We start from the raw sequence: 26,154 nt of genomic DNA on the forward strand, positions 1-26,154 counted from the left end.
TAGTGTGGTACAGTGTCAGATGGTTGCTGGGCTTATTATGGTGATCACTTCTTTGGGTATATAAATGTTGAATAACTATGGTGTACTCCTGAAACTAATATAATATTGTATGTTGGCTATATTTTAATAAGAATCTTAAAAATATAAATAAGAAATAAAATTAATTTATTTTAGTTTAAAAAAAAAGTAGATTTTTGCACAAGTAGGATCTTTCTCAGAATGCTGCTTCCAAGAGAACTTTTACTTGTGAATCAGTCTGAATTTCAATATACTCTTTGCCATCTTTTATTCTTCAACGTGATTCCGCATTATCACATTCAAGGGATCCCTGTATTAGAGGTAATTTGAACTTTAGATATTAAAATAAGAAAATAGATTTTCTTCACCTCTGGCTACTGAAGACACAATGCTCAGCTCACTTTTTTTTTTTTAATTAGAAATCTATTTCTTTAGATAGAGTTTTTTTGTTTTGTTTTTTTAAGATTTTATTAGGGAATTCAGGGAGGGAACAGTGTTGGGGAATCAGGGAAGGGGAACAGACAAGTTGCTGTCCTTTGTTCTTCAGTCTAGTTGTGGAGGACGTTGCTTCACTGGCCCATGTTGGTATTGTGATCATTGCGCTCTTCCCGGCTGAGGCAGATTGGTCACCGGCCATTGGATGGCTGCTCACAGCGGCTCACAGCAGCTCACGCTGGCTGCCGGCCACTCACAGTAGCTTACGGTAGCCCACTGCAGCCCCATTGCAGCCTACACCATAACGGGCGACTCACCTCAGCCCAACTCCAGGTCGAGCTGTTGTTCACCATCTTAGCTGTAGAGGGTGCAGCGTCACTGGCCCATGTGGGATCCGAACTGGTGGACCTACTGCTCAGAGTTCGTGCTCCCAAGCCAACTCTTAACCAATGAGCCACGTGGCTGGCCCAGCTCACTTTCTTAACACAGCAACTAAACCAGTACCGAATTAAAGGTATGTGCAACAACTTGCATTCCAATGGCCATTGCAAGCTCTAAATACAATTCTGTCTGTAAACTAAAAGGAAAGAAAAATGCAAAAAGGAAGGTTTGGCTTAGTTTGATCTGAGCAGCCACTGAAGTCTGTACAATAATGCCATTTTTTGGAAGGAGACAACATAGAACCATGTTAAATACACTGAACAAAATTAATTCAGTAAATATTTACTATGCGCCTGGTGCCATTCTAGGTACTGAGGAGGGACACAGCATGAACAAAAGTAGTAAAGTCTCTGTTCTCAGGGAACTTCCATTTTACTTAGGGAGACAGACAATAATGCATGAAAACAAATATAGATCAGGTGATAATAAGAACGCTGGAGAAAACAAGGCATTGTGGTAGGTCATGGCCAGGAAGGCCCTAAGGGGGCAGACTGCAAAACTCTTAGATCCTACTGGAGTGCAGACATAGATAAGGGGAGGTTGTCAAAGCCGAGGACCCCCAGGCACAAGGCCTTGTTGATCCATATCAATGCGTGCAGAAGAATGATAAGCTAGTACAGTTTGTTTCTGGTTTTTGGACGGCTGGGGATTGGAGGGAGAAGCAGATCCCACAGTTCTACTCATATGCTCCTCTACTGGGATAAACATCTCACTCCATGTGAGCTGTGGAGACCACCCAATCCCAGAGAAAACTTTATGAGAAAACAAGGGAGGCTGTGGGCAAGTGTCCCCAATCACTATTTGTTTATTCTTTGCATTGCTTATTAGCGGTTTCAGGAATCTTGAGCCACATTCTAGTCATCATTTTTGCCCATCTCAAAACTTGAAGCCATCTTTATGGTCTGGCCTAGGTCAGGGTAAGTAAACATACAACACAAAGTCTCTGAGGCAGGTTGCCTTCAGTGTGTTCAGAGGTACCGTATTTGCCGGCGTATAAGACGATTTTTTGGCCCTGAAAAATATGCCTCCAAGTGGGGGGTCGTCTTATACGCCAGGTACACTTCAGATAGACTGCCCATAGTGCTTGCCCCGTGCCATAGTGGCCTCCCGATGCCCGCCCACTTCATTCCACATACCGTTCAGGCATCAGCAGCGCTGCTGGGTGTATGCTCGGTTGTGTGCGATTTTGCGAGTGTGGTAAATTCGGGTTACCGTATATTTCTTTACATATGCATTGAAGATTCGCGATTTTGCGCTATCATGGTGCCTGTTAGAATGTTGAAGAGCTCGCACTTGCACACTAGTGAGGTCCCAGGGAGATGCTGATGCAAGGGTGGACCAGACTGCTATAGTGACAGGGTGGGCAAACAGGGAGCAGGGACCAATCAAATCAGGCTTTGTATACAGCCAACAGCCAACCACAATACTGCACCATTGTACAGTACAGCATAGAAAATGTCGACCAGTCAAACCCCTATCATCCCTATCATGGCACCAGCCAAAAGAAAGAAGTATGATGCAAATTTTAAACTGAAAGTTATAAACTTTGCTAAGGAAAATAATAATTGTGCTGCTGCAAGACAATATGGAGTAACAGAAAAGATGGTTCGGGACTGGAAATCAAATGAGAAAGCATTAAAGAATATGCCAAGGGGTAAGTGTGCATTAAGAAGAGGCACCCCACACTGGCCAAAACTCGAAAAACATGTAGCAGACATGGTGGCTCAACATCGCCAAAATGGTTATGTGGTGACACGAAATACAATACGCTTGTTTGCACTTCAGTGGGCCAAATCAAATCTGATATTGTTTTACCTTTTATTTGGTGTGTGGAAGGTGTGCGGAAGAGGGGGTAGTCTTATACGGCGAGTATATAACAAACTCTGTATTTTGAGTGGAAATGTTAGGGGGTCGTCTTATATGCCCAGTCGTCTTATACGCCGGCAAATACGGTTAAGTGAAGCAGCCATGGGACTGGAGAAGAGTGAGAAAAGGGAGAGGGGGCGTGGAGATCATGAAAGGCGAGGTTCTCAGAGGCCTTGCAGTCAGTCCATCATAAGAACTTTGGCTTTTATTCTGAATAAAAATGTTCAGATTTGAGCAGAGGAGTGGCATGATGTCAGTGAGATTTAGAAACGATCACTCTAGCTGCTGTTTAGAATAGGCTCTTGGGGCCAAATACAGAAGCAGGAAGACCAGTTAGGAGGCTATTGCATTAATCCAAGCAGGTGAAGATTGTGCCTTTGACTAGTGACAGGGAGAGTGAGAAGTGGCTGAATTCCTGACAATCTGTATTTTGAAGGTAGAGCATACCAGATATGCTGATGGACTAGATGTAAGGTTTATGAAAAAGAGAGGAATCAAGGATGACTCTATATTTTCATCCTGAGAAACTGGAAGAGTTAGGAAAACCGTGGGAGGGCTAGGTTTGAGGAGGAAAGTCAAGTTTGGCTTTGAATACATTTAATCTACCTGCTGGACAAGGAAAATGGGGATTTGAAAAGATAGCAACCTATACCTTATGGGGAATTTAAATGAGACAGCATCCAAAGTGTATGAGTTTATTTGAAGGGATAGGTTATATATTTAGCTTGGTGTTTAATTCTAAAACAATGAGAAAATAAAATTTATGTTGTTTTTAGTGTTTCAGTTATGACTATAAATCTAATCATAGTTGGACTGTTATATTTTCATGCATTTATTATTTATACTTTACCTACTCCCCTTCATAAAGAGATGAGGTTTACAATAAAGATATTTGCACAATTAAATCATTAAGCAAAGACCTTTTTTTAAATGAGCTGTCCACACAAAAAAAATTGTACACGAATGTTCATAGCAACTTTATTCATAATAGCCACATATCAGAAACAACAAAAATATCCATATGCATGAGAAATGAACAAATTGTAGTATATTAAAAAAGTGAAGTACTACTCAACAGTGGTAAAGAACGATTGATTCATGCAACAATATGGAAGAATGTCAGAAATGTTGAGAAAAAAGCCAGACCAAAAGATTAATACTGCATGATTCCATTCAAATAAAAGTTCAAGAACAGCCAAAAACTAACCTATGGTCATAGAAACCAGAAAGTTGTTGCAACAGAGGGAGGAGGTGTTGATTGGAAAGGGGCACAAGGGAACTTTCTGGGATGATGAAAATATTCAATGATTGTTAACATGGATGTATAAAATTATCAAAATTCATTGAACCCTATGTGCACTTTATTGCAGGTAAATTCTATCTAAAACACACAACAAAACGTAAGCCAACTACTAAAAGGCTTATATACAAAAAAAATCTCAGCTAAAAGTAATTCATCTAACTGAGCACAAAGCTTAGCTCCAAGTTTCCCAGCAACCAAGGCAAAAGGGAAACAAATTATTTAGCTATTATCTAATATCAGCATATATCAGAAGACAATTTTTTTATAACATTAAACTTAAGAATATTTAGATAACACTAGGTATTATGTAACATTTTCACTATAACTTTCATAAAAGTTGAAGAAATGTTATTTCTATCTTTTACAAAAAGATAGAAACTTCTACTTTTATAAAAGCTGAAGGCTTATTTTTATTTCTATCACTCCTCAACAAAAGAGAATAATATTAAGTCATGGTTCTATGAAAGCATTTCTATGGAGAGCTGAAGGCAGGCATTCAAGGTAGAATAGCTTTCTAGATAGTGTCAACTGACTACAAAGGAGTGGAGAAATCTCAAATTTCGCAGGCTCACCTTCCTTGGACGCCTCAGCCAGGTTTGTGACAGAAGTTGGATATCAGATAATTAGGGGTTAACTAAAGTGCAATATTCTCTGGAGCTGATTAAAGCTAGGTATGTGGGGTTTAGCTACTAAACTTGCATTTGGCTAATTAGGTTTTGTTATAAGAAACGTTCCAAATGGAAAACCATGCCTGGCTTCTCTTCGTTGGGGGCTTAATGGATACCTTGATCCCTGGCATTCTGGAAACTCAGTTGAGTCTCCTTCCATGCTTCCCAGCAGGGGTATAACTGATAAAATTAGGCAGGGCAAGACTTTTTTTTTATTTTTTATGCAGGACTCCCTATTTTTAAGACACTTAACATCATTGGCCCCAACCACTAAATACAAATAGCATCCCCAGTTCTTGGTGACAACCAAATATATTCCCCCTACACTTTAAAACTTACTACCACCCCTTTGACAATCTCTCGGCCTTAAAAGAATGTCGCTATCCTTTTGAACATGGAAGAGCATCTGGCCCCAAATTTCACTCAGCAGAGTGAGCAAGACGCAATTTTGGTTTGAAACATTTGGAGATATATATTATCGGTCACCCACTTCTGTCATATAAAAATCTTAATACGGCCCCCTTAGAACATTTTATTTAGAATAAGCCTATGTCTGCACAATGAGGCTGTCAGGAAGAAATGGATGTCAAGTAAAAACCTCACCAGATGAATGAGTTGATCCACAAAATGTTGTTCATTCAACAATTAATTGCTCACTCGAATGCTGAAGATTGCCTACCAAGAAATACTTGGTTTTAATGAAGTTGAGAAGTTGATATTGAACTGTTTTTTTCTAGCTACAGTTGACCAAATAGTTTATTCCTTCATTTAATGTTAAGACCTATTATGTGCCAAGTAGAGAGGACACAGGTAAGCTTTACTAATAGTCTAGTGGAAGGTTTCAGAGAGAGATAATAGAGAGAGCTGTTGTGGCTGAGTAAACTTTTAATCTGAGATTTGAAGGATGAGTAGGAGTTTACATGTTTTGTGTGGATGGAGGGAGGGCAGGCAGAAATTGTTTCAGGGGGGCCACCATTTTATCTGAAGGCCAGAACAGAAGGAAGAGGATAGGATAAAGACAGAAAAGTGACAGAAGTCAATGAGGGAAGGATTTTAGGGCTCGGAAGGAGTTTGGATTTTTTTCCTAAGCGCAGCTAAACACCATCATAGAATTTTATAAAAGAAAGATATGGTAAGATTTCTGTTTAAGGCAATTTACTCAGATCCAGAGTGAACAGATTTGAGGAGAAAGCCAGCATAGATTTTGGAAGACATCTAGACAACTGGTTGGGAAATGTTATATTATCCAATAAATAATTAGGAGCTCCAATTACGTGCCAGATACCCTACTAAGAACATTGCGGAATCTAGTGAGGGAAATATATTAAACAAGCAAAACTGACAAAATATAAAATTTTAATCGTATTCAATACCACGAAGGAGAAATAATATGCTTTAAAATTGTGAAATAGGCAACTTTCCTAATCCTTCAGGCAAGTTTTCCCTTGAGGAAGGGACATCTGAACTAAATTCTGAAGGTTGACTAGAAGACATCTGAAAGGGCACGAGGGGGAATGGACAGAATCATTTTCAGGGGAGGAAGAAGAGCGTTTATCATGAAACTGTAAGGTAGCCAGTGTGGCAGGATGAAGAGAGCGAAGGGCAATGTGATTAGGATGAGGCCGGAGCGGTGGGTTGGGGCTGTACCAGACATCATTAAGTATTTTAGTCTCTAAGTATTTTAGTCTCTATCCTAAGAGCCAGGGGGAAGCCCTGACAGTATTTTAAGCAGGCAGTGTGATAAAAAGAAAACATCAAATTCATGTTTTGAAAACACTGCTGTGGCTGCAAGTGTGAAGACTGGACTGTAGGGATGGAGAAGTTGATGCGGTGAAATGGGTTAAGCCATGATTGATAGCCATGATTGATGTTGGGAGGTGGAGGACTTGGTGACAGTGGAGAATATGGGATTTCTGGCTTGGTCTTCATACTCCCAGTTCGTGATAGGTAAGACCACATCATCTGACCAGAGAATGGTGTTTCATCTTTCTCACTTGAATAAGAACCAGGTGATCTAAAAAGTTATATCACGCAACACATGAAACTGTTAACGGTTTCTCTTCGACAATGGGACTGGAGAGGATGGTAGAAAGAGGGAGCCCTTCACTTTTCACCATCAACATTTCCATATTATTTGATTTTTACAATAACAATGTGAATGTTTAAAAAGTGAATATAGAATCCCATCAAATTATTTACAAATGCAAGCAGGAGAGAGCTAAGACTATCTAGGTTTATGCTACTTAGGAACGAATTTTGAGTCTCCAGGGCCCTCCCGGTCCCACCCATTCTGCTTCTCAGGACTAATCTGCAATAGAAGCCTGGGGGAATTAAGAGTGGGATCTACAGTAAATGCTTCAAAAACCCTTCAATTAATATTTTCTCAAAAAGATAAAAGCCTAACAATTATCAATAGTATGAGCTGAGACTAAACTATGCTCTTCCTCCTGTAAGACACTGAGAAAGACCCAGAGAGAAAAAAGCAGGCATTGACTTTGTAAGAGTTAGTCAACAAACTGACCGATAGCTTTGTAGTTGTGGACATGAGGGGTTGTCCTTTTTACAAACAGATACACATGAAGTCCTCATCCAGAAAACTAAGTCTCAAAGAGTTAAATATGCAAGGAATGGTGTCCAACAGTAAGTAGGATTTACATATTGGGTTGTCGGAAATGTCATGACGTATTTTTTTCATTGCAAAAATGTGTCATGCATTTTTCTGACAACCCAATAATTCTGGGCAACAAAATTAGGCAGAAGAGGGGATTTCTAGTATTTAAAATGTGCACTTAGCAGAATCTTACTGATTCAAGCCACAGTCAAATGTAGAACCTGGACTTTTTCATTCCAATATCCATTTGCTTTCATTTACATTGTTAAGATGCTTTTGAGTTTTACATTCTATACTCCCACTTCTGCTATTTGAGAAAATACCACTTGGAATACTGTGGGGATTTTTTGGTTGTTTTTTTGGGTTGTTTGCATCCCACTCACTGATATGAGTGTGGAGACTCTAAAAGGTACACAGAAAAGTGGAAATGAAAATACTTGCATTAGAAGAGCAGTGTTTACTTGTTAACAGATAGCAGTGATACGGTTCACAAACAGCATTAATCGCCAGCTACACACAGAGCTGTACACAGCACTTTCACATCCATTATTTTATTTCATTTTCTGCCACCTTTTGAGACAGATTCTCACTCCATCACAGATGAGTGGTCACAATCAGAGTCCTAACAACTTGCCACAATTTTATTCCTCTAATTTCTGTGCTCTTCTTGCAACCAGTGTGACAGGAACAGAATGCTGCTGGAAATGAGCTGGATTAGAGCTCTTGTAGGTCAGCACAAACATACGCAAGGAGTGCCTTATGGAAATCAAAGACAGGTAAAGGTAGCTCAGCCTCCCCGCAACCCACCAGGAAACTAGTCCTCTCTGCCTGCCTGCCTCTCTGTCATCTTCATTCATATCCTTCGCTCTCTGGTTTTTCCAAGTCCATGGCGACACCAAGACTGCATTCAGGCATGGCACATAGGTTGTTCCAAGGGTATACCCCAGAATCTCAATTGCAGTTCCAAAATTCCTGGGAGACATCTGACAAAGCTAGAGTGAGAGGGGCACCTCTATTCAATTAACTGTAAATAACGAGAAATTATCTTAACGGTGATGAAAATGAAGTAAAACCATGGGTACCACATTAGGCCAATGTGGTCAAACTAATGATTGTAAATGTTTTGAGTATGTGTCAAGTGTGTTATATGATTATACAAAAACCTTTAAAAATTCTAATGAAATCATTATGTTGTATAGAAAAGTATAAGCCTTTTTGATTTAAGTAGTCAGTTCAATTACTGGCATCCATAAACTTTACAGCCTAATAAATAATTCAAGGGTTCTGGGAAAGATGTCCATGCTGGCCAGGTAGTTAGAAAAATGGAGAAGTCTGGGTCCCTGGGAACCTGGAGTCTGTCTCACTGGAATGTGGTAAAAGCAGACAAACTCCTACTGTCTGAGGCCACTGAGATGTTGCAATTGTTACAGCAGTTCCTCTCTCCTAACTAATACAGCATTACTATTATCACTGGGAAACAGAAACTAACATGTTCCTTCCAAAATACAAACCTTCAATAGTGGCCCATGATCCACTGAATGAAGTCCTCGGCATGGCATGAAGTCCTCCATGACCTGGGCCCATGTACTTTACCTTCTAAAAATCTCACTGTCCTTTCTAAATGCTCCCCAAACTCCAGGGCCTCTTCTTCCCTGGTATAGTACTCATCACAACTGTATTGGAATGAGTTGGATATCCATCAGTCCCTTTCACTAGACTGAGTCTCCACTGATGCAGCAGTTGTCTTTCTTCTTCAAAGATGTGTCTGTCTTCAATGCTTAACACTTCACATGCTGGGCATATAAAGGACGCTTAGTATTTGCTAAATGAATATATGTGCTCCTAAATGTGCACAGCCCCCTGAAAAACCACGAAATTTTAGAGCCTGCAAGGTAGGGAAAAGCAATTTTATCAGAACATACTCTTCTAAAATAAATTCTCAATCCCTGAATATCTGACTGTCTTGCTTAAAGCTCTTAAGATATTTTCATTATGAAATGAAACCAAGACCCAGGAATCAAATAACATCTTTTTGGACCAGAATTGGTTTCTAGACCGATTCCTTTATGGGTTTGTGATGCTTCAAAAATTCTGACTTTCTAAATTCAAAATTGATTTTTGTTTTGTCTTGGGAACTTGCAATGAAATTATTCTTAGGTATTTTAAATGGCGGTGGATTCTGAATTATTCCACATAGGAAGCAACCTTAGAAATAAAACAATCACCACCATAACTCAGAATGTTCCATTTGTGAGGAGACATTCTCAGAAAAGCTTATGCTACTTGGAAATTTTAGGTTTAATAATAGCCCTTCCATTAAATACAAAAGCATTATTTTAAAATGTATTTAATAGCAACTTTCAAGGTTGAGTCTTAGATGTTACTTTAACAGTATCCATGAGGAATACAGTTATTTAAAAAGCTTAATTTTAAAAAAATCTATGATTTCACCCGCTATATATAGAGAACTGGATTTTAGAAAATAGTTTCTTCCTTTACGTGGATTATATCTTAAGATATGAAGACCCAAATTACTCTTTAGTTTTATTACATGGGAAAAACAACACACAGGCCTTTAGTCAAACAATTTTGTGATATTTATATTCTATTGCACAGGTATGGGTATACAAATTAGTAACACAAGTTATTTCTTAAATTCCAAACATTTTCTAAAGTATTATTACAGCAGATGCCTATTATGTTAAAAACATTGAGGTGGAAACCATACTCTAAAGAGTTAAGTATGACACTGAAAATACTGCACATTTTAATTAGAGAAAAATTAAAATGTGTGCTCAAATGCTCTAAACAATTAAGTAGCAGGGCAACTAACAACTACAAATAAGTCACTGTGGTCCATTTTTACGTGTGTGTATATATATATATATATATATATATGGTTTAGATAACCACGCCTCTTGGAAATGCATAATTCAAACATAAAAATCTCTACACCTAAGATCTATGGTGAAGTGTACTATTATCTGTGACTTTATACAACTACTAATTCAAAGATAAAAGACACCACACTTGGAAAGAAGAAAAGATTTTTAAAAGGAAATGGTTTTAATTGAATTAATGAGATGAAAAGATAGTGAAGCCCTGTTTGCTACTTACATGAAAGAAGACTTTTAAAAATAATCACTGCACAAATATAAAGGGTGGGGTAATGATATGATATTAAATTTTTCTCCATGTTTTTCTTGACTGCTCAAGAACAAATTACAGTTTCCACGGCAAATTTGTTTTCAAAATGCCGAATTGTAACACAATCTCTGGCTTCACGTTTCTGAATACCTGTTTGGGAAGGAAAAGTTTTTAAAATTTTTGGTTCTTTAGTAATAAATATTCACATTAATCTTCACAGTTATTATTTAGAAATATGGAAATATTTTATTCTATATTCTATGAACTTCTATAGTTTGATTTTTATCATTGGAGAAAATAACTTTCCTCTCTTTTCTGAACTAAGTATCTTAACAGATCTTAGTAACAATAACAATGCTGTATGTACAAACTTATGACCTTACAGGTATTAGAAATATTCTATATCTTGACTATGGTGGTGATTTGTTGAAACTCTGAACTGCACACTAAAAAGAGTAAATTTCATTGTAAGTCTGACTTTTTAAAAAATTATGAATCATTAAGATAATTTAAAAATATAAGAAAATCAAGTAGTTTTCAGATGACTCATCAGCTGAGGTCAAAGAACAGTATTATTAAAAATGCTAACAAAAGCCAGGAGAGCATTTTACTGGGTGCCGCAGTTCCAAAGAAATCACCCCAATAGTGTATTTGAATGGCACTTCTTACTTTCCTACAGCCCTGTCACATGTACTTTCATTTTATTTTTATAATGATCATGAAAAGAAATGGAGAGATACTGTCATCCTTATTGTTCAAGTGAGAAAACAAGGTTAAGTAATTTGGCAAAGCTATATTAGTTGTGTCAATGCTCTTAATTCCTCAGCCAAATTCCTTTGTAATTAACATGACTGTGATTATCTTCAACGCTGATCCAAAAGGCAAACACTCTGCTTGGAATCCAGATCCCTGGGCAAATACATAAAGAGCTTCTCTAGAGACCTTCTGGATAAGAGGAACCGTGCAGCGCGGCTGTACCAAAGTGGTAGGATGCAAAGTTGGACCGGGTGGCTACATGGAAAGTAAGCATGTCAAGGCAATGACGTTTCCCATTCATGTATTCTATCTGAAAAGAGTGGCTTTAGAATTACAATGATCCTTCATCAGATATCTAGAAATATTATGTAGTGATACAATAATAGTTTTATTTTCTCACTCATCATAAGCATATTGGTAATAATGACTAGCCTATATCTAAATGTAGTTTAACAAAATGGAGTGAAATAACCAACTTTTCTGCTAGCACTTTAACATTAAAAAGTATTACCTTTAATGGTTTCTCTGCGTTGCAGTTTATAAGTTTCCTTGTCATGGCACAGTCGATAAATAAAGAAACCCAGGTGATCAACATTATCAATGCGATCAGTGATAACCATGTGTTCATGAATCAGGTATGACTGAGGCAAATAGGTTCCAGCCTACATTTGGAAAAGAATATATTACATGAGTATCTCAAAACATACACTGAACAGACGAGGTAATCAGGCAAAATTCTTACAGATTATAGTTGGAAAACAGGTTGGCTAACTACTGCCCACCCTCTGTTTTTATAAATAAAATTTTACTGGAAAACATTCACGCCCGTGTTGTTTACATATTATCTATGGCATCAGAATCGAATAGTTGTAACACAGATCTTATTTCTTAGAAGCCTACTATATATTCTCTGGCCCTTTAGGAAAACTTAAATATAAATTAACAAATTATATTTTAATTTCAAAATTAGGAAACAAACAAAAAACAAACAAACCATGAGTCTTAGTTCCTCTGTAAGTCTCAGCTGTACTTCCAGTAACATGATGTACTCCTACAGTGCTAGTTTCTCTACAGGGAATTCTAAGATGCTATAACAGCATCATCAGTAAGAAATATTTGAAAATTGTATACCTTTATGTTAATAAGTAACTCCAGTAAATTTCTGGGTGGCATAACTATGGAAGTGTTCAGAGGAATCACATAGCACTTATCCAGGTTAAGATCTAAATAGGCTGTGAGTTTCTGGGAAGAAAAAGACACATCTTTGTTAGACTTATATTTATAACACAGGCAGCAACTGGATTTTTAAGAATAATTTGTACCATTAAAAGGGTTGGCGTTAGAATGTGTAAATCAATTGCATTTCAACAAATCAAGAATTTGGTGGGATAAGAACGGAAGTAATAATGGAAGAAAAAAATTATTGCTACTAAGAGTAAAATTCTTATCAGGGGTTTGTTTCTATAATAACTGATAATCAACTATTAAAATTAACTGCAAATAACCTATTATCTGATTAAGAGATTTAGTTTCCTCGCTTATAAACACTAATGCCCTCTAAGGCACCCATCCATTATTTATAAAAATTAACTTCTCTCCTATGCATCTAGAATAGTACTAGTTAATGCCATCCTTAGCGAAATAAAATAAGTCAATTAAATGATTGTCAGTGTTCTTACAGGTCAGGTGAGAAAGACTGTCTATAGGATGGTTTTGAGGATTAGAAGCTAAATCAAACCTCATAAACACTTAGATTTTAAGAGTTTAGTAAGTGTTAGCTATTATTATATTTACTATTTGCTTTGGAGAAGGTTTATTACCTTGAAGTAAGTAATTTTTCAAACTGGCCTGCTTATAAACATTTATCAGGTATGAAATGTTGGCAAAGGTAACTTCAGTGATATTGTCTGACTGCTCAAAATGGCAAACTTCTATACAGATGTAAATATCTATAGGTAAGATGGGAACTCCAGAATCTCCAAATCCTGGTTTGGAAAAACAAAACATTCTTGGGACAGAAATTACTGGGGAAATTTAAATATCAACTAAAGATTAAATAATACTGTATTATCGCGTTAATTTTCCTAGATGTGATAATGATAAGGTTAGGTAGAGAAGAAGTCCTCATTCTTAAGAGATAATAGTTTAAGTATCTAGGAGTCAAGTGTCAAATGTGCGAAAAAAAGACATGAAGAAAATATAAAATTTTGGAACCAGGTGGAGGATTTGGGGTAGTCACTGTATTTTCACTTCATCTTTTCTGTATTGCAAAACAATTTTCAATAGCTGGGGGAAATGTAGAATGAAAGCTTAAAAGTAGATTGCAAAATTATGCAGAACTAAAATCACAAATTTCTGAAAAATGCTACATAGAAATGGAAACACAAATCACCTCTTATCTAAGAAACTGGGGGGTACAGAAGAAATAATAGCAGTTTACCAGCAAAGGAGGAACAGCCATAAAAAAGTGGGCTTTAAGATAGACAAAGCAAAGGGAAGAAAGGTTACAGTGGGAGGAGGCCAGGTTCAGAGGGTCTGCTTCAGATGTTGACAGTTTATCTTGGAGAACAGAAGAAACCCAAGTCTGTGTTTTTAAAGTAAAAAGTCAACTCTAAATAGAATCAATTAGCAAATACTGAAACTAAAACTACAGAAAACATATATCAAACATTTGCATCTTTTTACAGCAAGAGACATGTGGCCCACCTTGTTAAAGTCATGAACAATGTTGGCAGGATCACTATCTGCAAACTCTGGGACAGGCACACTGATGAATTCAACTTCATCTTCTTCAAAGATCTTAATATTTTCCTCAATTGTCTGGTAGCGAGCAGCCGGGGCATCTGCAGAAGGCTCACTTAAGATGACATCATCTTTGATGTACTTTAGTCCACAGTAGTACACGTCATCCGGCTAGAGACAATTTAAACACTATTTCAGCAATTTAGTAGGAGGCAGGTTGTGAAAGGTAAGCATTACTTAAGCTGCCACCTCTATCTAAATAGCATTTTGCTTGCAAACTTTTACTTTTAGATGATAAGTCAGACAGTTTAATTACAGAGTTAACACATTCTTTAAGATCAGGTTTTGAAGTATTGTAAAAAACTGGCTTCAGAAGGAGAAAAGCAGATTTCCCCTTTACTTTTTGTGGTCCACAAAAAACAGGATATAAAAGCAATTACCCATCTGGTGACAAGTAAGTTGGAAAAAACACACAGGCCTATTTCTACCTCTGGGCATTATTTTTATAAAAGAATACATTCAGGGCTGGCCGAGTGGCTCAGTTGGTTAAGAGTTAGCTTAAGAGTGTGAGGTCTGAGCAACAGGGCCCCAGGTTCGATTCCCACATGGGCCAGTGACGCTGCGCCCGAGCTGAGCTGCCGCTGAGCTGCCAAAAGGTGGCAGGATGGCTCAGCTGGTGAGAGCACGTGCTCCTAACAACAAGACTGCCTGTTTGATACTGGGCTATGCCTTCCTGCAACTAAGATTGAACTTGGCGCCTTGAGCTGAGCTGCCACCCGGATGGCTCAGTGGATAGAGTGTGTGCTCTTAACGACAAGGTGCAGGTTGGACTCCCACATGGGATGGTGGCTACACCCACCCGCAACTAAGATTGAACACAGTACCTTGAGCTTAGAGGCCACGAGCTGCCAACAGGAAGCCAGATGGCAACTGGTGCCCTCCACAACTAAGACTGAAGAACAACTTGGCAGTTCTCCTCCCCCAATTCCCCAATTTAAAAAAAAAAAAGAACACATTTAGAAATAAATGCTTTTTTCTTAAAGAACATACTTTTAAATATTTTGATATGATTCGTTGATTCAACAATTTTTCTCTTATTAGTCAAGAGTGATAATTTTTCTGAAATTTCTATAGGCACATAGGTCTGACTTTTCCTTAAAATACATCACAATTGGAAAATATCACATTACAGCAAATCACTATAAAGATTGTAAAAAAAAAGTATACATATATAATAAACACCAAGAGTATATACCAAAACATTAAGACAACAAATTCATCTCTGGACAGTGAAATTGCAAATGATTTTTTCTTCATCAAATATATTTTTTGTAAAAAACTGTATTAAACAAAGATGAGTCATATTTCACCAGTCTATTAACATGCCATCATCTCAAAAAATATAGAAAAAGAGCATGAAATTTACACATCCTCTGGCAGAATATTTCAAAATTAGTTCCTTAAATTATTTTAATAAAACCTATTTGTCAACACTTTCTCAAGTTTTAAAATATTAAAATATTTGACATAGTCATAAAACTCATTTCCCAAGATTCCTTAAAAAAAACAAACAAACCAAAACACTAAACCTACTGAATTATTGCCCAGAAAAAAGAGATGATAATCACAATCGGAAGAAAAACCTGTCTTAATCCAGTAGGATTACTACTAAATACTTTTAAGTTATAAACAACTTCCGTCTTACGTGACTTCAGCATTACAGTTTTTGTGTTTTTTTTTAAAGATTTTTATTGGGGGATTGGGGGATGGGAACAGCGCTGGGGAATTGGGGGAAGAAGAACAGACAAGTTGCTGTCCTTTCATTCTTCATTCTAGTTGTTGAGGATGTTGCTTCACTGGCCCAAGTTGGCACATCATTGCGCTCTTCCCAGGCTAAGCAGATCAGTTGCCGGCTTCTGGATGGCCACTCACGCTGGCTGCTGGCTACACACGGTAGCCCAAGGCAACCCACTGCAGCAGGAGCTGCAGCCTACGCTGTCGGAGGCAACTCACGGCAGCCCAGCTCCAGGTTGAGCTGTTGTTCAGCATCTTAGCTGTAGAGGGCAGTGTCACTGGCCCCCAAATGTGGGATCCAAACCGGGACCCTCTGGCGTCCCAAGCCAGCTCTTAACTAACGTGCCACTCGGCCGGCCCAGCATTACACAGTTCTTTAGAGAAACTAGTGACCACGGAAAAGGCAGAGAAAAGTAGTGCCAGTATGCTCCTCTGTCCAAATGGCTGTCTAAAAGGCTTAGCAAACTTAGTTTCAGGAGACTTTCAAACACAGCCTTAAACTAAGACCACCACTCTGGCTAAAGGTCACAGACAAAAGTGCAGACTTAGAGCAAGTTAGGGCCAATTTTTTAATACACATTAAGGAAAGGCAAAAAATTAGTTCTTAGCATTTTTCCACTTACTTGAAGTGCAAAATATTTGTACAGGTATGCTCCTCCTAGGATGACACCTGCAAGCATAAACGCCAGTCCAAAGCACATGCACCAGCACCAGGCTCTTCTCTGGCCAATGGGTACCACTTCATCTGGGTCCTAAGATATGAAACACACTGATGGTCAATATCGCATCTCCAGTCAGAGTCACAGAAAGGATAGGATTGAAAGAAACCTTAAAGATTATTGTTTTATAAGCAAAGATATAAAGACCAAAGGAGTCGGGTCTCTAATCAAAATCAACCCAGAAGTGATTCAAGTGGTGGTGCCTGAACTCATCAAAATGCCTCTTAAGACACCAGTCCCTTGGGAGAGCTCTGCCTTCTTCTAACTCTTAACACCACACCTGCTACCCGTATCTCCAGAGCAGTAACATACTCCATAATTTCTCTTTTCCAAGCACAACATTTGGCGATCAAAATATCTTCTAACATTTAAAAATTCAGAAAAGGTTACAACACAACTTTGTCAAGCAATGTTGTGGTGCTGAGCCTTGCATATTACAACTTCAGGGTATATTAGATTATAAAATTATGTGTTAGCCTGCTGCAGACAGTTAATATTTCATACCATGTACAAAGCCATTCCTGAAAATACACAAGAAAAAGTAACAGGAAAATAAAAATGGACAGAACAAATATTACAAACCAAATTCTTTAAACAATTAGAATTTCAAAAAATAGCACAAATTTATTCAGAAATAATCCTATAATCTCACTTTCCCACTCTAAAAAGTCCCAGTTTCACAAAGCTCTTCATTTTTAAGATAGAATCAGTAGAAACAAAGTCTAGGAAATCTCCAAATAAGATCTTTCTGGGAAAGATTCAATAAGAAAAACTCACCAAGTCAGGAAACACACAATTAGACTTACAGGTGTTAGAATTTTGATGTTGATCCACTCAAGGAAATAATTTAACATTAGAGTGTCATCGGGAGTCAAAATCCTTAGATACTCCCTTTGTCCTTCTCAGTTCCTCTACCTTGTCACTTCAGAGTTATAGCTAATTTTTTATTTGTACCCAAGTTCAAAGAGCTGACAAAGGAGATTAGCTGCTGGTATCACATAACTAGTGGCTCAAGAAATAGTACAGACAGCAAAAGAAAGGCTCCAACTGACTTGAAACCACCATAATAAAAAGACGTTCTAGTTTATAGTATGCATGTACTCTCAAGTACACAACTCTATCTTACTTGGAGAACTCAGTATGAAGTGGATTAGGGAGAAAGCAGACTTGACATAGGCCTCCACTGATAAATAGAATGTAAATAAGAAATTAGGAAGAAAAATTGTATAAACTACTGGAAATGGTTGAAGCAAGAATTCAATTAGAAAAGAATGCAAAATGCAAAATGAAAGCAAAAGTTATGTTTTCAATTAAAATGAGGAATTTTAACTTGATACTACTGGGGAGAAGCCAAATCCCCTATGTCCCAGCCAATGAAGAACAATTTAAGGTTAGATAGTGTGAGCCCAGGTTGGTTGAGGTTCTCAACATAAAATTTAACACTGTGGAGCAAATACCTTTGAATCTAAGGACTGGATCAAACACTGTGCAAGTGTCATTTGTAGTAGGCATACTTGTCAATGTGCTGTATGTAGGCTTAAGACAATGAGTGTACTGCAGGGAAGTAATATATAACGAGAATAAGCCTGCAGGAATTTATTAAGCCATGTAGGAGATCCCATCTCTGAACAGAAAGTTACAAGAATTCCATGGATTCATAGGGTAATATGAAAACTGAATGATAAAGTATAGAGTTTTCTTGAGCCCTTGTCTGATCTAACATAAATATCTAGGGAGATAAGAAATAGTTCCTAACATAATTAATTTTAGGGTGAAAGCAGGGCGGTGGGATGAAAATGACAGATGGAAATACTCATTTCTAAACATTTGGTATCAGCTGTTGAGATAGTCAAATGTGCGTACAACACCCACCCTGTTTGGCAAGCTCTCTTTTCTAGTAGCACATAAATGAATAGCCAAAGAGCATGGATAGACACTTGTAAAAGAATACTCAGCCCTAACTGTCAAATTGATGACAAGTTTCCAGGCCCTTTGATAGATCATTTTTAACTAGTCAACAAACAATAATTTCAAGAATGTCTACTACATTCCAAGCACTGGGTATATAGCCTCTGTCAAGAAAGAGATCAAATAGCCTAGAAAATCCGAGTACAGTAAGTCCCCGACTTACAAACATTCGAGTTGAGAACTTTCACAGATACGAACGGACCTTGCATTATGAACATTCATAGATGTGAACAAATCGCGTAAGTAGCTCACGTGTCTGCTCTTGTCAGTTCACTCCATGAAACCCCCTATATGCCAGTTGTTGTACTGTACTGTACCACCATTTTAAGGTAACTGTAAAAGTAAAAATAGTTTATTTATAGTATTTTCGTGTGTGTTTAGTTTTTTTATGCTTTACATTGTATATTTGTGTCAAAAGTGTATAAGACTCACTTTGTTGGATTTACGAACGAATCCGACTTACAAATGTTTCCCCTGAATGGAACTAGTTCGTAAGTTGGGGACTTACTGTATACAAAGAGAACATAAATATGACATGGATGGGCTCTAATAGGAGAAATGTAGAGAGCAGAGAAGAAGGGGTGACAGTGTTTGGGGAAGACTTCCCAGGGGAGAAAATACCGGAATGGAATGTTGAAGGACAAATACTCATTACCCACACAGAAGATAGAGTTAAAGGGCATTATATGTAGGGCAAAGGATGAATGTATGACCTCTCCAAGGGCTTCATGTGCTATGGTTGGAGTGTCCAATATGGTGGGAAGGGGGTATAAGAGATGGAAATGGAGAGATAACTGAGGCAGGTCAAAAAGCAACTTCGTACTCATATACCAAGGTACGGAGTTTGAGTTCTTACGTTTATTCAAAAATCACATTTTAGGACTATGACAATAATACAAAACATTTAAGTTTCTCAAAGAATTTAACTTATAAAATACTTCACTAATCCACAAGGTATTTGTTCAGCACCTCAGCAATTAGAAAATAGAAGTCTCTGAATTAACAAATTATAGACGAAAAGTCCATACACCAGAGTCATGTACTTCATAAAAGAGCTATCAGGTATTCTGAAGTTCACCTAATCTCTTTTCTTTTGTAAATTTCTTGAGATCACTTTCTACCTTGCATTAGAGTAACTCACACACAGATCTTATCTCTCCCTATTGGCTATAAGGTTCTTATAAGTCTCCATTTATCTTCATTTTGTATTGTAGTCATACAGGTATGCGCCATATGATGTTTCTGTCAAAGATGTACTGTATATACGAAAGTGGTTCCGTAAGATTATAATAGAGCTGAAAAATTCCTATGTCGTAACTGTTGTAATGCTATGCATTACTCCTGTGTTTGTGGTGATGCTGGTGTAAACAAACCTACTATGCTGCCAGTCCTATAAAAGTATAGCACATACAATTACGTACAGTACATAATATTGATAATGATACTAAATGACAATGTTACTGGTTTACGTATTTATTACACTAGGCTTTTTATTGTTATTTTAGAGTGTACTCTTTCTACTTATTAAAAAGTTTGCTGTAAAACACTATATGCCCTGTTCCACTGGCAACAGCCTCATACATCTGTCCACTGCATCTCCTCTCTTGTGCTTGATTTAATCTCTGTTTTTGTACAGTATATGTTACACGGATTTGTAGTCTAGGAGCAACAGGCTATATGCCGTATAGCCTAGGTGTGTGGTAGGCTACACCATCTAGGTTTGTGTAAGTGTGCTATGATGTTCGCACAACAATGAAATCGCCTAACATTTCTCAATATGTATCCTTTGGTTATGTCATGCATGACTGTCCTGATAGCTCCCAGCCAAGCTTGACACTTAGTTGGTACTCAATAAATACTTGATGAGTGAATGAAATTTAGATCTTTTTAAAAAAGCTTGGCTATTTATTTTTTTAATGACCCATAAAAGTTACATCAGCAGCCAGTGTAACAAAATGCATGGGGGCAACATAAGAATTCATGATGTACCAGACTGTGGCTATTTAGCAGAGAGCAGCAGCCCTGTTTAACATTTATTAAGGGCCTGTTATTTGCAATGTACTGTGCTAGATCCTATGGGAAATACAAATGTGATTAAGACGTGGCTCATATCTTAAGCAATTTACAGCCAAAATTAACATTATGCATGACAAATAAATGATATGCTATATTATAATCTGAGTCATGGAGAAGAGATTCAAGATAGGAAAGTTTTTAATCTAAACAATTTATTAAAAGTGTGTTTTAAATGATTATATTTTAAAACCTGAAAAGAGTAAGCTTAAAGAAAAAAGCTACATATATAAAATTTAAGAAAAACCTGTGACCATTTCAGATTATGTAGAAAATGCATTTGGGAAAACTCCAACTCCCTTCATAGTAAAATCTCTTTGCAAACCAGGAAAAGGTGAAATTCCTTAACATGAAAAAACCTACAGCAAACCTCATGCTTAATGGCGAAACTTCAGACTTATACCATACTATTTTAAAGTCAGGAACATGAGGGACGCCCACTAAAATTGATTCTGCTTCCATTCAACATTGTACTAGAGATCCTAGCTAGTACACAAATGACAAGAACACAAACAGATATAAAGATTAGAAGAATACAAAACTGTCATTATGTGTAAATGATATAACTGTGTATGCAGAAAATCCAAGAAAGACAAGCTATTCAAATTAAGAGTTCAGCAAGATTGCTAAAGGTCAGTAATTAAAAATCAACCAAGTCAAAGATTTATACAGTAGTCATAGCATCGTTATTCATTAATTGCCCCAAACTAGAAACAAAACAAATATCTAGCAACTGATAAATGGATCAATTGTGGTATATTCATACTGAATCAAAAACATGCAAGTGAAAGAAGTCCAACACAAAAAACTACTCACTGCATGATTCCAGTTTCATGAAATTCCAGAAAAGGCAAAACTATGCTGATAAAACGCAGCTTAGTGGTTGCCATGACCACTGTGAATTCTTATACTGCCCCCACCCATCTCATTATCATGCTGGCTGCTGATGTAACTTTTATGAGTCATTAAAAAATAACCAAGTTTTTAAAAAAAAATCTAAATTTCATTCACTCATCAAGAGTTGAAGAAGGGATGACCATAGGGACATAAGGAAACTTTTTAGGGTGGAAACGTTTCATATCTTGATTGTGGTGAACATATGACTTTATATAATTAGCACAAATTCAATCATATTGTACATATAAGTCAATTTTATTGCTTGTAAATTATATTTCAATGTGGGGAGTGAGGGAAAAAATCAATTGAGTCCCTACATATGAGGGAATAAAAGAAAAGTCTAATAACATCAAATGCTGGGCAAAGTGTGAAACGAGACTTTCATACAGTTGACAGGAGTTGGTACAACTGCTTTGGAGAACAATTGGGCAGTATCTAATAAAATTAAAGATATATATCTTATGATCCAGCAATTCCATTCCTAGTACTATAACCCTAGACTTTTGTACATTAAGAAATGGGTCCAATAATGATTACTGCAGAACTGTCAATAAGAAAAAAAAAAATTGGAGCGTGTGCACATGTCTGCATGCACTTGGTTGCAACCCTTTCTTTTTCCCAAATACATTTAGGTGACAAAACAGCTAGTTGATATTATTTTTCAGTCAACATTTTGGGGGCTCATCTGGGATTCCAGGAAAGCACCACCCTGACAGCTTCAGAGCAGAGGGGCAACCAGGTGCTGGCACCCCACACAGAGCCTCTTTGGCTCACTGCTTGCTCTCTGATTCAGTTCAGTCCAAGGGTTCTCTTGTAATCAAGCTTCTGTTTTTTGTGTTTTAAAGCTCTCAGGACTTGATTCGGGAAATTTTTAGGGTTTTTGTTTTCGTTGTTAAAAAGGCCTTGCTTGTTTGTCTGTTATTACTTGATTTGGCATATCAGCTTGATTTCTTCGGAAACAGGTTGTCTGTCCTTTGAGACAAAGGTGGCTTTCACCTAAAGATCCCTTTGGCGATAGAGGTCATTTCTACTGAAATTAGTCGGTTTGGCCCCTTGTTAGACTGTGCCATCTCAGTGAGAGGAGTACCACTCAGTACTCAGCTCAGTCTACAAGTGGACTCTGAAGGTCGGTTATTTTCCTAGAACTGGCTTTTTAGCCTTCCGCCTGGTCATTTGTGCTCAGGCAGTTCTAGAGTGAGGCCGGTGGTATCTGACCTGTAGGTTGCTTGAACTGTTGTATATTGTCTTGGGCCTTTTTGCTCTAGAGAAAAAAGTCTCTGAAACATGGGATCTCAGTTATCTAAATATCTAAGTATTTTAAGACCTTCCCTCCTCCACCAGGGAACCCAGCTGAGTACAGGGTTAAAAGCCTCAGGCAATTTCCATGTGCATATTTAACTAAATGGATAGATCTGACTAAAAGTAATTCAGAAAGTCAGTGATCAGTCTAGGGAACTTTCAAGATCCCCAACTTCATTTGCTTAAAACCAAATTGGACAATAGCGCTAAAATTGGTAAAACTGACTGGAATGCCTATTTTGAATGGTATTTTGAAGCTGCCAAACAAGACCAAGAATCTGAAGTTGCCTCTGAAATAGTCTTAAAATTAACAGAGGATACTGAAAATTTTAAAGAGAAAATGGCGTCCAAAGCCACTTGTTCTCCTTCTGCAGCATGGTCTTGTCCTCCCCACTCTAGCTCCAGTGTCCAGGCGCCATCTCTGGGTCTACCCTGGCCTTCTGTGGAGACTTTGCCTCAGGCTTCTTCCCCAGCTTTTCTTCCCCAACTCTACCTTAGAGGCCTCTTGGCTTCTATTACCACCTTCCTTACCTTCGGCTCCGCCTATGGTGCCACTTTCCCTTGAATCCTCTCGTGCTTTTTCTTTCTCTGAATTTAGTACTTTCCCATTTAAAACTAACCCCCCTGGGGATCCTAACAGACCTCAAGTTTCAAAAGCCCCCCGGAATATGAACCTGAGTTTCGAGACTTTGTAAAGGTATTCCCTAAGGTCACTTGCTCAAGGACGCTGCCAAACGTCTCCATTATTACCAAGAGCCAGGCACTGGAAAAGGGACTGCCATAAGTTTAAGCACTGCAGATGCTCTCAGCCTTCTAATGAAACTTCTCTCCAGCTTTCTCAAGGTCCTCCTAAATGATGGGGCTCCGAGGAACTACCAAGGCTTTTCCCAATCCTTTCTCTTAACTGGCTTGGAGAAGTCTCTCTTTAAATTGGTAAGGAAACTATTTACATTCTTGACACTGGTGCTAGACTCTCGGTGCTCAACCCCACTGTAAAAAAAAAAGTCTTTGCCTCATAGTAATAAAACAGTTCAAATAGTGGGGATTTCAAACACACCTCAACAGGTTAATATCTCTGGACCTATTCCTTTTTGCTTAGACCCCTTAAGAGATACACATTGTTTTCTCCTTAGTTCTTCTGCCCCTTCCTATTTATTGGACTGAGACTTCTTAGAGAAGTATCACTCTGGAATATCCTTTTCCCAAAAGGGGGAAGTAATTTTAGAATTTGACAGTAACTGTCAGAATGGCCAATCCGGTGAATTAAATGGTCTTTAACATTTTTTATTTGTTCTGTTTTTGATGGTACAGTAGCTGAACCTGAGAGCACTGATCAATTGTCCCTATTGGACCAATTGCCATCTTCTTTATAGGCAAAATCTTCAACTAATATTGTCAGAATCCACAGGGCACCTCCTATTAAGATTCAAATTGATCCTTCAAAAATCACTTCCCAGAATTAATCAATATTCTGTAAGAGGCCTTTCAAGCTATAAAGCCCATAATAGAAGACTACATAACTCAGGGCATTATTATTCCTTGCACTAGTCCCTGTAACACTATTTTACCTGTGAGAAAGCCCAAGGGACAAAGGACGTCCAGGACATCCAAGCAATAAACAACATAGTTATCCCTTAACACCCTGTTCCTGACCCTCATGCACTGCTGACACCCATCCCAAATGGAAGGCGATTCTTCACTGTAATTGATTTATGTAGCGCATTCTCTAGCATCCCAGTCAATGCCTTCACCGGTGATGGAAAATAATTTACCCAGGCAGTAATGCCTCAGGGTTTTGCTGAAAGTTCTTATTTCTCATAAATTCTGAAGACTGGTTTGGATGTAATTTCCCCTCAAGGTTCTACCTTGTTGCAGTATGTGGATGATTTTACTTCTTTCTCTTCTTCGCAGGTCTCCTCATAGGAAGATAACATCATCTGTTAGAACTTTCGGCCTTAAAGGGATATAAGGTCTCTGAAGAAAAATTTGTTTGTGCAAACTCAATTTGATACTTGGGACACCAAACAAGCTACACACCTGCATCCAGATAGGATCCTAAGTTTCCCAAGGCCAAAAACTACGTGTCAACTGTGAGGTTTTTATGGGCTATTTGGCTACTGCCAAAATTGGGTCCCAAATCTCTTATGGCAAAAACCTCTGTCTTAACAAAGAATTAAAGTCCTGACCCAATTTTATGGTCCTTTAAAGCCTTAATGGAGAGTTTAATAAACCCACCTGCTCTTGGGTATCCTATCAGATTCCCCTTTTCCTTTTTGTGCATGAAAAGAAAGGGAATACCTTTGGAGTACTCACTCAAAAACACAGGGACCACCACAGACCCCTAAAATACTGTAATCAGCAACTGGACTTGTGGCTTGAGGATACCCCCCTTGCCTTAGAACCAACCACTGCTGTTACAGACTCACCTCTTCGTTAAGGCCACAGAGGTAACTGTTATGGGATCTCCTCTAACCATCTTTGTATCTCATGCAGAAGCTCTCTGGAATTCTCATCACACCTGGCATCTTTCAGTCACCTTACTTCCTATGAAATCCTTGTCAGTCACTTCTCACATAGCTCTTTAATGCTGTAATAACCTCAATCCAGCTACTCTTCTCCCTTCTGAGACTGATGAGGCACCTCATACCTGCTTGACTGACACATCACCTCCTGACTCCTCGTGACTATCTGTAGAAAACGCCACTGGGTAAAGCTGATTTCTCTTGATTTACAGATGGTTCATCCTTAAAAAAATGAAAATGTTCTGTATGTGTTGCCTGTTAACCCTGGACAGAAACTGCTCCCAATCCATGCACTTTCCCTGTGATGTGACAGATGACACCCAGAAGACATCCTTCCCGACACTGAGGGACAAAAAGGCTGCTGAAGTTGGAAGACCTGACTGTTGATCAGTGAGGCTTTCAGAGAAAGATCTCATTCAAAAAGGGGGAATGATAAAGGCTGACTGGAACTTTAAAAAAACATAATCCATCAGGAGGGGCGTCTCTGGGAGGAGCTAGGGCTTATGGAAGTTCTCATGCTCGTGTAAGTGTGAGAACCCTACAGGAGGAACTGTATGGTTACAATAAAGCTCTGTGGCGCTAACTACCCATTTCCTTAACTTCCTTTTCCTTTCTATAAACATCCCTCCATCTTGGCATGACAGTCAGAGCGTCCTGTGTGGCTGTCATGTTGGCATGTACTGGGTTGCAACCCTTTCTTTTTCCTGAATAAATCCTTTTTGGCGATGGAGAAAAAAAAAGAAAGAAAAACTGGAAATAACCTAACTGTCCATCAAGTGAAAAAAATAAAGTATTATTTAAAGGCTCATATAAGTTAAAATGAAATCAACCAGCACTGTTGATTTTGAGATAAACCTCAGAAACACAGAAGCAAAAAAAAAAAAAAAAAAAAAAA

General features: G+C 38.0%; 1 protein-coding gene across 1 annotated transcript in view; it reads right to left on the bottom strand.

Moving 5' to 3' along the window:
• Positions 1-3,724: 3,724 nt before the first annotated feature.
• ITM2B (integral membrane protein 2B) overlaps positions 3,725-26,154 on the bottom strand; it is a 34,833-nt gene continuing 12,403 nt past the window's right edge. The window contains exons 2-6 of the mRNA XM_019650854.1: positions 16,405-16,533; positions 13,952-14,158; positions 12,377-12,487; positions 11,757-11,907; positions 3,725-10,639 (exon numbers count right to left, since the gene is read on the bottom strand). Of these exons, the coding sequence (XP_019506399.1) occupies positions 10,554-10,639; positions 11,757-11,907; positions 12,377-12,487; positions 13,952-14,158; positions 16,405-16,533 (684 nt within the window). The 3' untranslated portion in view covers positions 3,725-10,553. The remainder of the gene's footprint in view (positions 10,640-11,756; positions 11,908-12,376; positions 12,488-13,951; positions 14,159-16,404; positions 16,534-26,154) is intronic.

Source organism: Hipposideros armiger, unplaced genomic scaffold (assembly GCF_001890085.2).
Source record: "Hipposideros armiger isolate ML-2016 unplaced genomic scaffold, ASM189008v1 scaffold_148, whole genome shotgun sequence".
NCBI classification, from domain to species: domain Eukaryota; kingdom Metazoa; phylum Chordata; class Mammalia; order Chiroptera; family Hipposideridae; genus Hipposideros; species Hipposideros armiger.